Consider the following 13759-nt stretch of genomic DNA (forward strand, 5'->3'; position numbering starts at 1 on the left):
CAAATTTTGGGGGGTGGAAATCAGCCTTCTAGAGCTTCTCAAATCATAGTACATTTGCAGCTGCTAATTCCATACGCACGGGTACAGGAGCAATTTGAGCAGCTGAAAGTTGCCTGCCATAGTTCTATACATGGATTATACCCATACCTGAACTACCCTCTGAAAAAAAATACTTCCATGTTTGTTTCAAAACGTTGATGATCTTTAGGATCTTGGGGTCATAAGTACAGCAAGTCAGTTATCACTAATCAATATTTTAAAAAATCCTATTTATTTACATGACCTATTTATTTGAACTTGAATTTTTTAAACATCACTTCTCAGCTCCTTTCTCCTCTTCTAATTCCCTAAGTGTGATCATGCTTCCTTCAGAGTGTTCTGGATCTCTTAGATGAGGGAAGGGACATGGATTCCCCTCATCCTCACATAAACTCTCATCTGTGTATTTCTGATGAATGACCCCTGGATTAAAGTACATGAACAATGATCTTGAATACCTAATGCATCATTTAACAAAAGAATCTAAAGTAGTATCTCATGAATACATTAATTGAGCTTAGCATGTCTTCTTTGAAACAATTAAGAATAGAAGGAATGGCAGAACAGAGATCCACAGAGGCTAAGGAATTTTCCAAAAGACACATCTTTAATCTGGGAACCAGCACAAATACGCGACTATCCTGACATCTCACCAGTCCTGTAACCAGTAGGCAATTCGGTCTCCTTGCTATTAGAATGCCATCATTTATGAAATGGCCAAATCACCTGGGAGAATGACCTTGGCTCTTGTGATTGAGTGGCTTGGAGATCCTTTCCACCAGGCAAAACTTCACCCATCTCTCCAGTTTCCTAACTTTGGTTTTTATTTAGAGAAACATGCTGCTCACTGTTCTAACATCATTCATCTTTGTCAGCATCCAAGGCCACAACTTTGTCTGAACAGCCAGTGATATACTGCAGATAGAGTACACCAAAGACATTAAACTCTATATGACACTTATATGGACTCTGAGTTCACCAGAGATGGATTGATGCTGCCATAAAGCCTTGGGGTAGCCAGACAAACAAAAGACTAAGGAGACTGGTGGGGGCAGGGACGGTGGTAAGGAAAGCAATATCTTTCTACAGTCACTTTCTCTCTCTGCTGAGGTTGGCCTATATCTTATTTAGAAAATGAAGAAACCAAGTGAGTATGGGGATTTTTGGAGCCCAGTACAGAAGCAAACTCAGCCTTGATTATCAGTGGAGTTCCTGATGACTCTGACCAGGCCAATGATCAGCACGGGTAACTGGATACTTAGAACATCCCACTTTGAACCCAGTGTACCTCATCAACCATATATCTTTTATGAAATAAAGAAAAGACTTAAATAACATAGATGCAAAAGTAGTGGTGGATCAAGCAAGGGTTTAAACACACGTCCATTGATTCCCTTGACAGATATCCTCAGTATCACAGTCATAATGTTATTTATGGGCATGCTCACCCAGGATGAACAGAGCGCCAGCATTCCACTCTGCTTGCCCAGTCTGCAAACTGGATTAAAGACAGTAATATATCTGGGTTTGCATTCAGGATTATCAGCACGATGGAACTCATCTTTACCTGACCCAACAGGTGTTTTGTTAGGGACTCAGGAACCTGACTGGAAAATGATTTTACACAACAAAACAGCAATGTATTTTTCACAGCTAATGCTAATCAGTTATGCAAGCACTTAATGTGATTAAGCTTACTGCAAACAAAATGCCCAATTATCAGAAATGGGGCTTCCCTACCCCCGTCCTGTCTCTCCACAGGGACGTGTATGTACAATTGCAGACCACTGTGTGTGTGTGTGCTTGTGTGTATTCTTCATGGACCACCTGCAGCTAATTTTGGAAGATACAGATTTTTAAGTGGTATTTAAGCCACAGCAACATATACACACAATAAAAATAATCAGTGACTAAGAAAGCTCCATATTCGCATGAAGAAAAACAACAATAAATTTGACTTACCAGTTTATGCTGTTCGAGGCAGCAGAGGAACAAGTTGTTGGTAATTGTCCAGTGCTTTCATTCAATAAATCACATTGGCTTTGCTTTCTCCTGTGGCTCAGCCTCTGTGCAAAGCAAGCGAACTTCCTTCCTATTCTGCGTAAAGAATGAAATGCGAACAGGATCACTACAGGCGAGAGCCGAAGTCCATGATCACCAAGCTACTCTTAATGCAAAATAAAAGAGCAAATGATGCATAGGGAGAGAAAGGGAGACGTAAATAGCTTGGCTCAGAGGCTAGGTGTATTCTCTAGACTGCAGCCTGGGGAAGGCTTGATTCCTGTAGCTTGTGTGCATGTAGTAAAAGGATACCATGACTTCAGTGTGTGTTTAGCCTATCGTATCTGTGAGGACCATTTGAAATGGGTTACAGAGACATCTAGCTTCATGGCAAACAAGACTGAATCCGAACTGACTGTCACTCAGGGGTGAGCAGAGGGGCAGTCGGTCACTACATCAACGGCAGGGAAAGAAATATTGTCTGGCATCCAAGAGCTCATCCAGCAATCTGTGAGTGCAAATGATCTACAGCCCTTCTGGGGCCAGACACCCCCTTGTTTCCACAGCTGTCTGGGACCAGAAGCACATAGGTGGCTGTCACATCCCTTTACCACAGGGCACCTGCGCAATTCCTTACAAGCTCCTAGCAGGAGCTAGGGGGCATCTTAAGAAAGCTCTAAATCCAGTCAGGGCTGCTGAAGCTGTGCTTGGGTTTTTGTCTGAGCAGGTTCAGAGAAAGTAGTCAGCAGACGTGGGACTTAGGGCAGCAAGAGGCTCAGTCTCAGGAAGACGATTCCAGTGCTGCTTCTATGCCAGCCACATATGGGTATACCCGGCTCCTTTCACAGCATTGTGCTTTACATGACTAAGGAAAGACACAAATAGATTTCCTAGAAAGCTGCATATGTAGGCATTTTTAATGGTTCTCACTGAAATAAAATGGCAAATGACCTTCACAGGCTGTTTGTTATGTTGGGGGGTGGGACTTGCCGATTGATGGCACATATGAATACTGCACACGTGCGCGCACACACACACACACACAGCAACACATGGCCCTAGCAACAGCATTAAGAATCTTTCTAAAGCTCTGTTCTGATTCTTTCTCTACCAAATGAATGTTTAGCTGCTGTGATGACTTCAGGAGTAATTTTGGACTCTTCTGCTAGGCACTGACTAGTCTGTTATCTATACCTGGAGCCAAATAAACTCTCAAATTTTGAATGAGACTGTAGCAAATCAGGAGAAAGTCTCTTGATCATACACAAGAGGGTGGAGAGTTAATCTTTGGCCTGGTAGTTGCTTAGAATCCTGGAAATGACATCTTGTATTCCCCAAACTCTCCCCCTTTCTAAAGACATTATCTCCCCCCATAGCTCGCTCGCCCCTAACAGGTGGCTGTTCTGCAGCTCCGATCTGAGGCAGGGCTCAGTGACTCATAAAACCTGGGTGGCCAAAGGAAGAGCTTGGTTTGGCTTTTAACAATTGTCTTACTTTTTCTTATTAAAAAGGCAAAATATCTTTTTTGAACATTTACTATCACTTTCTATCCTTGGATTTATTTGTCCATGGAAGCATTGCTATGAATAATCTAATTTAGTAATATTCATGCCCTTGAGGCTTAGAGGGCTATGTTTTTCATCAAGGATTAAGAAAGAGTCTGGCTTCTCTTGCACAGCCTAGGCCAAAATGATTGCCAGGTAAAACTCTACCCTTTCATCGAGAAACATTTTGGCTTTAACGCAGATTTACTTGAATTACATCTGCTGTGGTAAGCTAGGTGACTGAGTAACTCTACTAAGGTTAGGGGGTTGCCTCACAGGGGTCATGAGTTACACGTGCCATACTGACCTAAGAGGACAGTGCCTCTGATAATAGTAGCAACACTTTCTAGAGCAAATACTCAAGTTGAGTCAAAAAGCTCATGTTTATTGCAAAGGAAATTCATTAATTCATCCATCTATTCATTAATCTACTCTTCAGTAGACACTTAATAAGTATTTAGTAGGTTAGATTCATTGTGCTACATACTTTAACGTTACTTAGAGCCTATTGATGAAGTATAAACTCCTCGACATACCCTAGAAAAATTTCCCATATTCTGGCTCTTCTTGTCTCTTTATCCTAATTTCTTACCACCTTTCTATTTGCATTCCATGCTGTAGCTTTTTTGAATATCTCTTAGTTCCTTGGACATGCTATATTCTTTCTGAATACCAGATTATCAAATATGATGGGTGTTCTTCTGCCTGGATGCTCAGTTCCTTATGTCTGGCTAACTCCTGTACAGCCCTGGAATCTTGGCTTACACATCAACTCTCAGAGATATTTTTCTAGCCCCTAGGCTGTTAGGATCCCTGTTCTGTGGTCTGAAAGCACGACACCTTATACTCTGCCATCATTATATCCATTATATTTTATTGCATTCATTGTTTAGCATCAGTCATCCCCATTATATTGTCAGAGTTTAAGTGCAAAGTCTCTTATTCTCTGCTGTATGTCCAGGGTTTAGCAGAGTTCGTGGCACATAGAAGGCATTCAATAAATATTTGATGTTTTGTTGAAGTGCTTAGCATGTATTTATTGAATGAATACATAAATCACCTCGAGGAATAATGGGAAATGGGGTCTCAGAATTGAAAGGAATCTTAAAGTTCCCTTGGTATGTCTAATCTTTCTTGCCAAGTGACCATCCACAGAAGGCTTGCCTCCTCCAATTAATCCTTCTGGATTAATCTCAGCCCACATTGATCACACTCTTACTTTGTCTCCCACTTCCTAGCACTTATACAGGATGTTCTTCCTTTTTGTTCTCTGGCTGTTTCCTGGACTTCGTCTCATCTCTGCAAACGGGTACTCTGTAACTCTTAACATAAGCCTGCAATTATCTGATGCTTGATTCATTGAACATCAAACACTTGAACAGGGAGTTAAATGATCAGAGTCTTGTTTTAGGAAGATTTCTCTGGTTCTGAGGGAAGTATAAGTGAGATTAGCCAGACCTAGAGAAGACTCTAATAATGACTACAGCAAGAGATGGGATCTAAAGGCAGCTTTGCCCTTTCTTTCCTTCTACTCCTCCCCCATGACTCCACCCTCCATGTCATAATACCAATGTTCTCATTTGGAACACTGAGAATGTTTGTTCCACACTCAGAACTTCCCCTCCACCCAATTCCACCCCCACAGTTATTTAACTTGCTTAGGGTATTTGCGAATGTGTCTCACTGATTCAATTAAAGGCTCCTTTAAAGGCAGGGATTGTGTTTTATTTTGCATCTTTCTCCTTCAGCCACTACACCTCCTGCCCTAGTAAGTGCTCAGTAAAAGTTAAGAAAGAAAATCATGTATTATATGCAGTGTATTAAATGAAGCAATGTGGTTGGGAGGGCGCATTGCTCCCATTCAAAGATGAACAGGGCATCTTTTCAAAGATAAAAGAGATATATTTAGCAAGAGATATGCAACCGATTACAATACAAGGCAGAATTAAGTAAGTGCCATAAAAAAGTATGAGCAATGTGTTAAGGGAACATAGAATTATTACTTCTTTCTGTAATGCATAGAAAAGATTTACCGAGAAGGTGGCATTTGAACTGGAACTAGAGGAATGAAGATCTCTCTACAGGTTGAAAAGAAGAAACAGGTTTGGAGTCAAGGCATAGTGTCAAGGCATAGAGTTCCAGGGCTCTTAGGGAATGACAAGTAGTCCAGTGGACTGGAGTGAATAATGTAGGGAAGAGCTGATAGAATTTGTCTCAAAAAGTAACCAGGAGCTAAACTGGGGAGAGCTTGAATGCCATGTTAAAGAGTGTGGACGTTATGCCATAGGTGACAGTGATCTGAGCAGGAGAATGCCAGAACAGTTGATTAGGATCCACCTGGCCTGGCCATCGTGGATAGTGGTGAGAACCCAGAAGCAGGAAGACACTAATGATATGAAGATCCGTGAAGATGTAAATTAGGAGATGAAAGTCCTATCTTTGGAGATAGAACTTACAGGATTGTCAATAGATTAGGTGGAGGACGGGGAGGATGAGAGAGAGAGACAAGTTGAAGGTGACTTAAAGTTTTAGCCTACATGATGGCGGATGATGATGACATTAATTTATTCTAGTATATACACCTGGAGATGATTATGGCATGCAGGTTATGGTCTGTGCTCTTTTTTTCTAAGACAGAGAAAAGAACAGAAGCTGAGTCCTTGGAGTCATGTCAATGTGCCTAGACATTCATAGAATGCTTTGAAGAACCCATTTAGTACCAGGTAAAGACTTCAGTCCAGGCTGTGACAGATGAGCTGCCTCTAGCAACATTCAGGGCCATTTCCAGGGGGCATGGGTACAGGGTTTCCATTAAATGTGAGTTTGCGGTTTCCCACTGCAGTTGTTTAGCTCATTGGAAAGAACCTGGGTCTGGGAATGGGGAGTTTGAACTTGAGTCCTTGAGCTGCCCCTCACCAGCTGTGTGATCTTGGGCAACTTACTTTTTACCATTAGGCTTCATTATTCCCACTTGTGAAATGAGAGAGTTGGACCAGTTAAATTCAAAGGTTTCTTTTAGTATACTCTCCTCTGATTTGTGACATATGATGTTTAGAATTTCAGAATACTTACAAAATTAGGCCAACGCCCACCAATATCAGAAGCCAGTAATGTCCACTTTCCCCTGCAAAATCCTGACCATATTTTGAGAATGTCCATATATCGCTGCAAATGCATGTCTGCCCTGTGGTTAGTTCCATGTGGTTTGTTTGTTAGACATAAATTTAAATTGATCACTTTTTGATGGCTATTTTCTAACAATTTTTCACTTTTTTTTCAGTGAAGATTTTTTTTTTTTTTTTCTTAGGGAGTGCCTTTTCATCAGTATCTCAAAATTAAATTATAAGAAGTGGCATTCCCTTACTGTGGTCAGCAAAGAGCCTGGCCAGCCTTCTTCCGTTCCCTAATCTCTTGACCTTCCTTAGGGTGCGGCTACTCAATAACGGCTCCAATTCTTTTTTAAAAAATAAAATGTGCTACTTACCGAAAGCTGCTAAAAAGGAGACAAAAAAATAGGAAAAGAAAACTAACACCCCAGGGTGTATCTGAATATGCTTATTATGTGCGAAGTTGTTAGTAATGAATGTGAAACTCTTCCTCCTCCTCCCTCTCAATTTCTAATCCCCAAAGAAAAAAGAAAAGGGGTGGGGGAGTGCATTGGCTATTCAATCCAAAGCAGACTTTTTTTTTTTTTTTTCCTCTAAAGAAAAGATGCAGACTGCTCACGGGCATGCTAGTTCTTGATTATTTTGTTTTAAGTACCAATTGACCTTTCAGACTAAAAGTAACGGTCCCAAAATATCCTGAGAAAGCCTCTTTTGGAATTTTTCTCTAAGTCTTGGAGACGAGACACATTGCATTCAAAAAGACTCTTCAAAAAGAGATGGCCCCTATTCCTGGTAGTGCAATCCGATGACAGAGTGTTTATCTGAACTAATCATGTGGGATTTTCCAGTGCCACATTTATGAGAAACGGGATTCTCTTAAAGGAGGTTACAAACACTTCACTGAAAGCTTTCCAAGAACGGCTTCATCCATCCTCTCAGCAGCCTCTCACCGGGCTGTAGCACCGATGTGATAATCAGAGTCCATGCTTCTGAAAAGCCTTCTTGTCCTGGCTGCCACCCTCCTTTCAGTCATCATTAGAATTCTCAAGCTATGAATCCCCTATTGTCTGTATGAGCCCAGGATCCCCCACACCATGCCGAGGAAGGAATGTGAGCCTCCTGGGTCTGGCTCTAAGTCTCAACCTTATCCAGCAGGTCACAAAGCCCCATTTATATGTAGCTCCAACATTTTATCATAATTCTTTATCTGCTCGGCCCCATATATCCTCTAGGGCAGTCAGGAGACATTTGGTAATGAAGCCCATTTATCCTCATTTTCTCAATTGGCACACTTCAGGTTCTAATATTTATGTTCACACTGTCTTAATTTTGGATGTCAAAGATACTATACTAGACAAGTAGCATTGCCAAAGGATAATTGAACCATGTGGAAGAGTTCAGCGGAGTCTGATACATGATGTGGTTTGTCATATTACCAATCACTGCATCAAAATAGTTACTTTAATAGCTCAGTGGAAAAATAATAATAAATGCTGCCATTTATTAAATACCTTCTATGTGCCATGCAAATGGTATCACTGAATTCTCACACCCTACAAAGTAGGATCATCCACTTTTTATCGATGAGGAAACTAAGGTTTAGAGAGATTAATCAGCTTGTTTATGTGCATTTAGGGACTGAGCTGAGACTCAAACCCAGGTCTCTGCAAAGTTTGTGGTATTTCCACCTCATTCTTTTGCCAAGAAATAAGAAATAATACATAATATGTATAATAATATAATAAGAAATATCATACATTTCATTAGTTGCTTTACATTAATGTAACATAATTATTTTTCACCAAAAACATGTCCATAATTATGAAATTCGGGCTGATAAAATGCTTTGGCCGAGAAATGAGATCTGCTCTGATAGGCATTAGCACATCAGGTCAGAGTAGGAATTTGTAGCATAAATTTCACCTATCAATAGGTGGCAGTATTCACCTAAATCTCTTTAAAAGGAGCCAGCACAGGTTGCTTCTTCTTATGACCAATCCCTAGGCCATCTGTATTCTTTGATGCACTAGATTTGGTCATAATGAATAACGTGTGTAATAGGTTGGTGGCTAATTGGACCTCAATCATGCCTTTGTATAGTGATATCTGGACTGTAGTGCAGTTGTGGTAGAGGACTATTATCCACGGCAGAGATGTTGGTATCCCTCTCCATTTACAACACTCATTTTGGCCGTTCCTCTGGGGAAGTCTTTTATTGGTGCTTCAAAGCCGAAGATGATTTTTGTGTCTTGGATTACTTTAAGGATGTTATGCAGAATTCTCAAACAATTTGAAAATGAAATGGTTAATACTCTGGGATTTGATAATTCATAAACCAATGCTTGTCTAGATTAAAAAATAAAACATTTATCAGACTTCAGGGTTTCAGCTTTTTCAAAACCCCATGTATATGTACAGCTACCCGTCAAATCATATGAATCTTCACCAGTAGGCACGGAAGCTGGAATCCATAAGGTGACTATTCAATAGACAAGTCAAAATGGTTGAGTTGATTAGTCAAAATACTGAAGGATAAACGACTACTCAATTTTAGGCAGACCCTTCCTCCTCCTCTTACTCCTTTGTCTATGTTTTTTCTTCCTCCTCTTTTTTTTGTAAAGACAATCTTAATATTGAAATACCTGTAGTTAAAAGTCACAGATTCAGTAGCTATTTTCTACTTGCCAATGGGAGTCCACTTAGAATTTAGCTTTATAAAGTCAAGAAAACAGGTAGATAAAAAGATAAAAGAATAAGCTGAAAGACTCTTTGACCTATCTTTATGCTATCTTCTCCATTTTCATTTGAGATACTTGGGAACAGATCATTATCAATGACGACCAGCAAGCATTTAGAAATTGGATAGACGAGTAGTCCTAACTCTCAGAACTAAGAAGTTGACTCCAATAAGATTCTCAGCAGACCAGCTTTTCTTAAAAGAATACAGATTGGCTGGTGGAATAAGGAAGGTGGCCCTGAAGACAGCCTATTCACCTCTCTTTTATGTTCCCAGTGGAATGAATATCTTTCTCCTCCCTCCTTGTAGTATTTATAACAATGTTAACACTCTCAGCACAGCCTAACTTCATTAGAGTTACTCGGGGCTCTATGTAATTCCCTTACTGGATTGAAATCCCCATGATGGCAGGACCTGGGCCTCACTGATTTTTGAATTTCCCTCTCAGCTCTTGGATTGGGGCCCTTTGCGTGGTAGATAATTTTCAATACATATGGGTTTAATTGAGCAGAATTAAAGATTACTCAGAGGAATGCATTTTATACTTTTGCCCAGTGTAAAGAAAAAGTGCAGCATCAGTGTTGGATGCTATGCATGCTCATATTTCTAATTTCTCATCTGCTTCTTCCATTTCAGAACAGTATTGGTGATGGTAGAAATATCATGCCAAAGGCCAGCACCCTCCCCCAGAATCACTAATTATCTATTTTTACATCCTTGGCAAGGCCATCTGATTTTGTAGAAAAATGCCCTGGTTATATGAAGGTTAAATGCAGAGGCAGGCCAAAAAATAAAAATAAAATTAAAAAAAGGCAGTTACAAGGGACATTAAGTGACCTACTGTGTCATTCCAATCAGTAATATTTCCTGCCTTTGTGGTTTGGAGACTCAATCCGCACTAAAGAGCTGAACAAGGCAACGCTATTTCCTGGTGGCGGTTATCATTGTTTCCCATATTAGGACAAAGCTAAGCACAAGGGGAGACAGTATGTATCGTGTCTCACAAGGGAAGAGGAAGCATCTTCAAAAGCTTACAAAATTACATTGAACCCATTTAGGCATATCAGGACATATTGCCAAGCTGGAGAAATGAATTACCCAGCTGAATATCACAGGCATAATGAAGTTGTCAACAGCAACAGTGCAGCTGTAGATTGTCTGATTATGTGTTGACTGTGCTGGCCATTCAGGGACACACCAGGAAGGAAATTGTTGTCATATTGTCCACCACATTCCAAGCCCCATCCCAGCCATGGTGATAAACCTGATACCCTGGGGAGTATGTGGAAAATAAAAATAACAACAGCAAGCCAGAAAGAAAGAGCATCCTCTTCTGATGGTCTCTTATGTCTAGCATTGCTGGAGTCTCTCCCCTTCCGTGACTCCAATCTGTCATCTTCTTTTAAAAAACTGACCATGACAAGGAATGCAAGTTTAGATTCTGGCCCTCCAAACAAACATTTCACAATGGGCTTTTTAGCCCTTATTCAATTCAGAATAAGCAGGAGTTCAGCAAGAAAGCTTTAACTACGTGGGTGGGATTTACACCTTTCCTATGAGTCAAAGATGAAGGCAAGGCTGGAGTTTTCCCTTTTGCTGCAGCGTCTAAAAAGGTTGATTTGCAATGTTTCTGGACAGCAACTGGAATGTTCTTGAAGATTCTTCTGGCCTTTTTTTTTTGTTTGTTTTAAACACCTTCAGTTTTCTCCTCTAAGTGAGGGGGTCATGCTAGATGACGTTGAAAATCATTTCTAGCTCTAACATGCTACGATATCAAGAAGCCATAAAGCACTTAACACATAGAAGAACTTCTCTGCCACAAAGGAAAAAAAATGCTTTATTTCAAGCCAGCTAGTCTTGGTTTGTATTGGACATATAGTCTAATATTTCAGAGTCAATATATGTGATCTCTATTTCCAGAGAGTGCGCTGAAATCTGCTTTAAATGTTATTTATCAGGAATGTTTTCTTTTTTAAAAAGGAACTAATGTAGATTTGCCTCATTCATTAATAGAATTCTATTCTCTATTCAGGTTTTCTTCAGAGAAAGCCAACAAGATGTTTCTATTAGTGGGACTGGTGCTTTTTAAATGCTTACAATATAGCACAGGAGCATTTGATCCTTTAATTACCCTAGGTGGCCCCACTCAGTGGGTGGTGATTTGGGTGAGGAATCTGGATAGCTTTAATGATCAGTCAAGCCATAGAGAAAACTCTCCTCCTTCCACCCTCATTTATTGTTCTCTCCTGAGTGCCAATCAAAATGAGTTTTTTGTTTTTTGTCAATTCTTGTAGGAATACTTCTGTTTGGCATTTGAGTCCAGGCTTAAGTTAAATTTTAGGCGCCCAAGACCAAATTCCCAGAAGGGTCCTCGCACTCTTGGTTAACTGCTAAATAAATAAATCTCTAAAGAAGCCTTCCATATTTTCCAGGTCCTTTTCTCCATTTATTTCACAGCCGAAGTGTTCCTTAGATGATACTCGTGTGGGTGGCTTGTGACTCAGTCTCCTGCCAAATTGCTCAGCTTTCTACCGCCATAAGAAATACCTCCTCCCTTTGACAAATGGAAAAGCCTCCTTGGTTTATCTCCACAACTTCATGGAATCAGATCCTTAGTATTAAAGAGAGAATTCTTTGTAATTAATCACAGTGAGAATTTGAAATACTAAGAGGAGCAAGGAAGTTAATTCTATTTGCACATTCAAACATAAAAATAAAGACCTATAGCTGTGTGATAAGACCCAGCAATTATAAAGGCCATCTGCACTATCAGTTAAACATTGTCTGTAAATGCCACTTTACCCATTAAAATTACTCTCAGCTTAAAATAAAAACTTTGTCCCCTTTCTTCTAAAAACGTCAGATGAAGTTTGCTGTACAAATGCCAGGAGCGTCTGACCTAAGGCATATAGCAGCAAAGAGGCATTTAATGAATTGGAGAAGAAAGAAGAACAGAGGAGGAAAAAAAAAAAAGAAAGAAAGTTGAAGAAGTTGTAGGAATACTTTTAAGAAGGCTTGACTGATTCATCTTGTTAAATTGTAGCCTCATCTCTATTATTCCCATCTCCTCTTCACAGACATTGGCGCGACCCTTTTATTTCTGGCCTAGTTCTTCTGTCTTCAGACTTCCGTCCAACTTCTCTTTCTTCATTTTGTCCCAGACTCTGAACTCCTATGAAATCAGATAGAGCAAGGTCTGAATGGGCTGCTGTGGCCACTTTCTAAGGAGTAGAGGAGCTTTCTCAAGGACTGCATATGCCAAATAGTCAATGTCATTCTTCCGCATTGTGAAACCTACTGGATGCACCTTGCAGCACAGCAAATGCATTGAATGGAATTAAAAGGTCAATGGCTTATTCACTTCCTTCACCATTTTGGAGAAAAGTACAAGATTTTGCTCAGAGAGGATTAAAAGGACAGCAACAGGCACCTTCTGTCTGTGCTGCCCTGCTAGCTAGCATATCTCCGCTCGATTTGAAAGGGGAGTCACAATGTTTCACCCATTTGTCAGATGCTCAAACTCAATCTGTCAAGTACAACTATCACCAAGGCTGGTTATCCATTCTTATTGTTCCGTCAGTGATTTATCTTCAGCATCAAAGAAAAGTGGGAGTTTTCTATGACATTTGCAGCTTCAAAGTACATTTAATTCTTAAAGAAAAAGACAGAGAAAGAGAGAGCGCGAGAGAATGAATCATGCTACATATTCACCATCTCCTCCAGCTATTCTAGTGAGAAAATCAAGCCTCAGGAGTATTTACACTTCATTAACCAAATATTAACTTACTGCAATGTGGCATATGGACAGGAGAAATTGTGGCTATTTTAACTGATTGAATTAAAACCAAATAGGCTGAAAAGAGTTACATGTAGCCCAGTGAAACACATTTGCACCTGAACAAAAAAGGGCTTATTTTGAGCTTGGCAGCATTGAGTAGTTGACACTGAGAATACCTGCCTGAGAGGGTATCAGGTACCAAACAAGAACTCCAGAATTAGAGTGATGGTTTTGAGGACTATTAAAAAAAAAACATTATGTTGCTTTCAGTTAATGTAAAATCATTCACCTCTTCGTTTGTCTACATCCATACATTTTTTGACTGTGCCTTTATCTAAAATGTCCTGAGGTTCAGGATGCTGTAAAGGTTACTGATGAGGGCAGCCTAAGCTTGAGACCCATTGTAGGAAAAAGTCCAGTATACTGGAAATGAAATACCAGTTAGAGTCAGGAGATATGAGTAAAAGACTTGGGTTTGCTACTTATTCGCTGTGAATCTTTGTAGTCTTTGGCCACTTGACCTGAGTCTTAATTTTCTTATTTACAAAATGAA

The 13759-nt window shown here is 40.0% G+C and overlaps 1 protein-coding gene across 1 annotated transcript in view; it reads right to left on the bottom strand.

Moving 5' to 3' along the window:
• Positions 1-13759, bottom strand: part of ANKFN1 (ankyrin repeat and fibronectin type III domain containing 1) — a 318382-nt gene that overhangs the window by 144657 nt on the left and 159966 nt on the right. Inside the window, exon 3 of the mRNA XM_025362682.1 lies at positions 2002-2136. Within this exon, the coding sequence (XP_025218467.1) occupies positions 2002-2136 (135 nt within the window). The remainder of the gene's footprint in view (positions 1-2001; positions 2137-13759) is intronic.

The sequence above is a fragment of the Theropithecus gelada genome, chromosome 16 (assembly GCF_003255815.1).
Source record: "Theropithecus gelada isolate Dixy chromosome 16, Tgel_1.0, whole genome shotgun sequence".
Classification (NCBI taxonomy): Eukaryota; Metazoa; Chordata; class Mammalia; order Primates; family Cercopithecidae; genus Theropithecus; species Theropithecus gelada.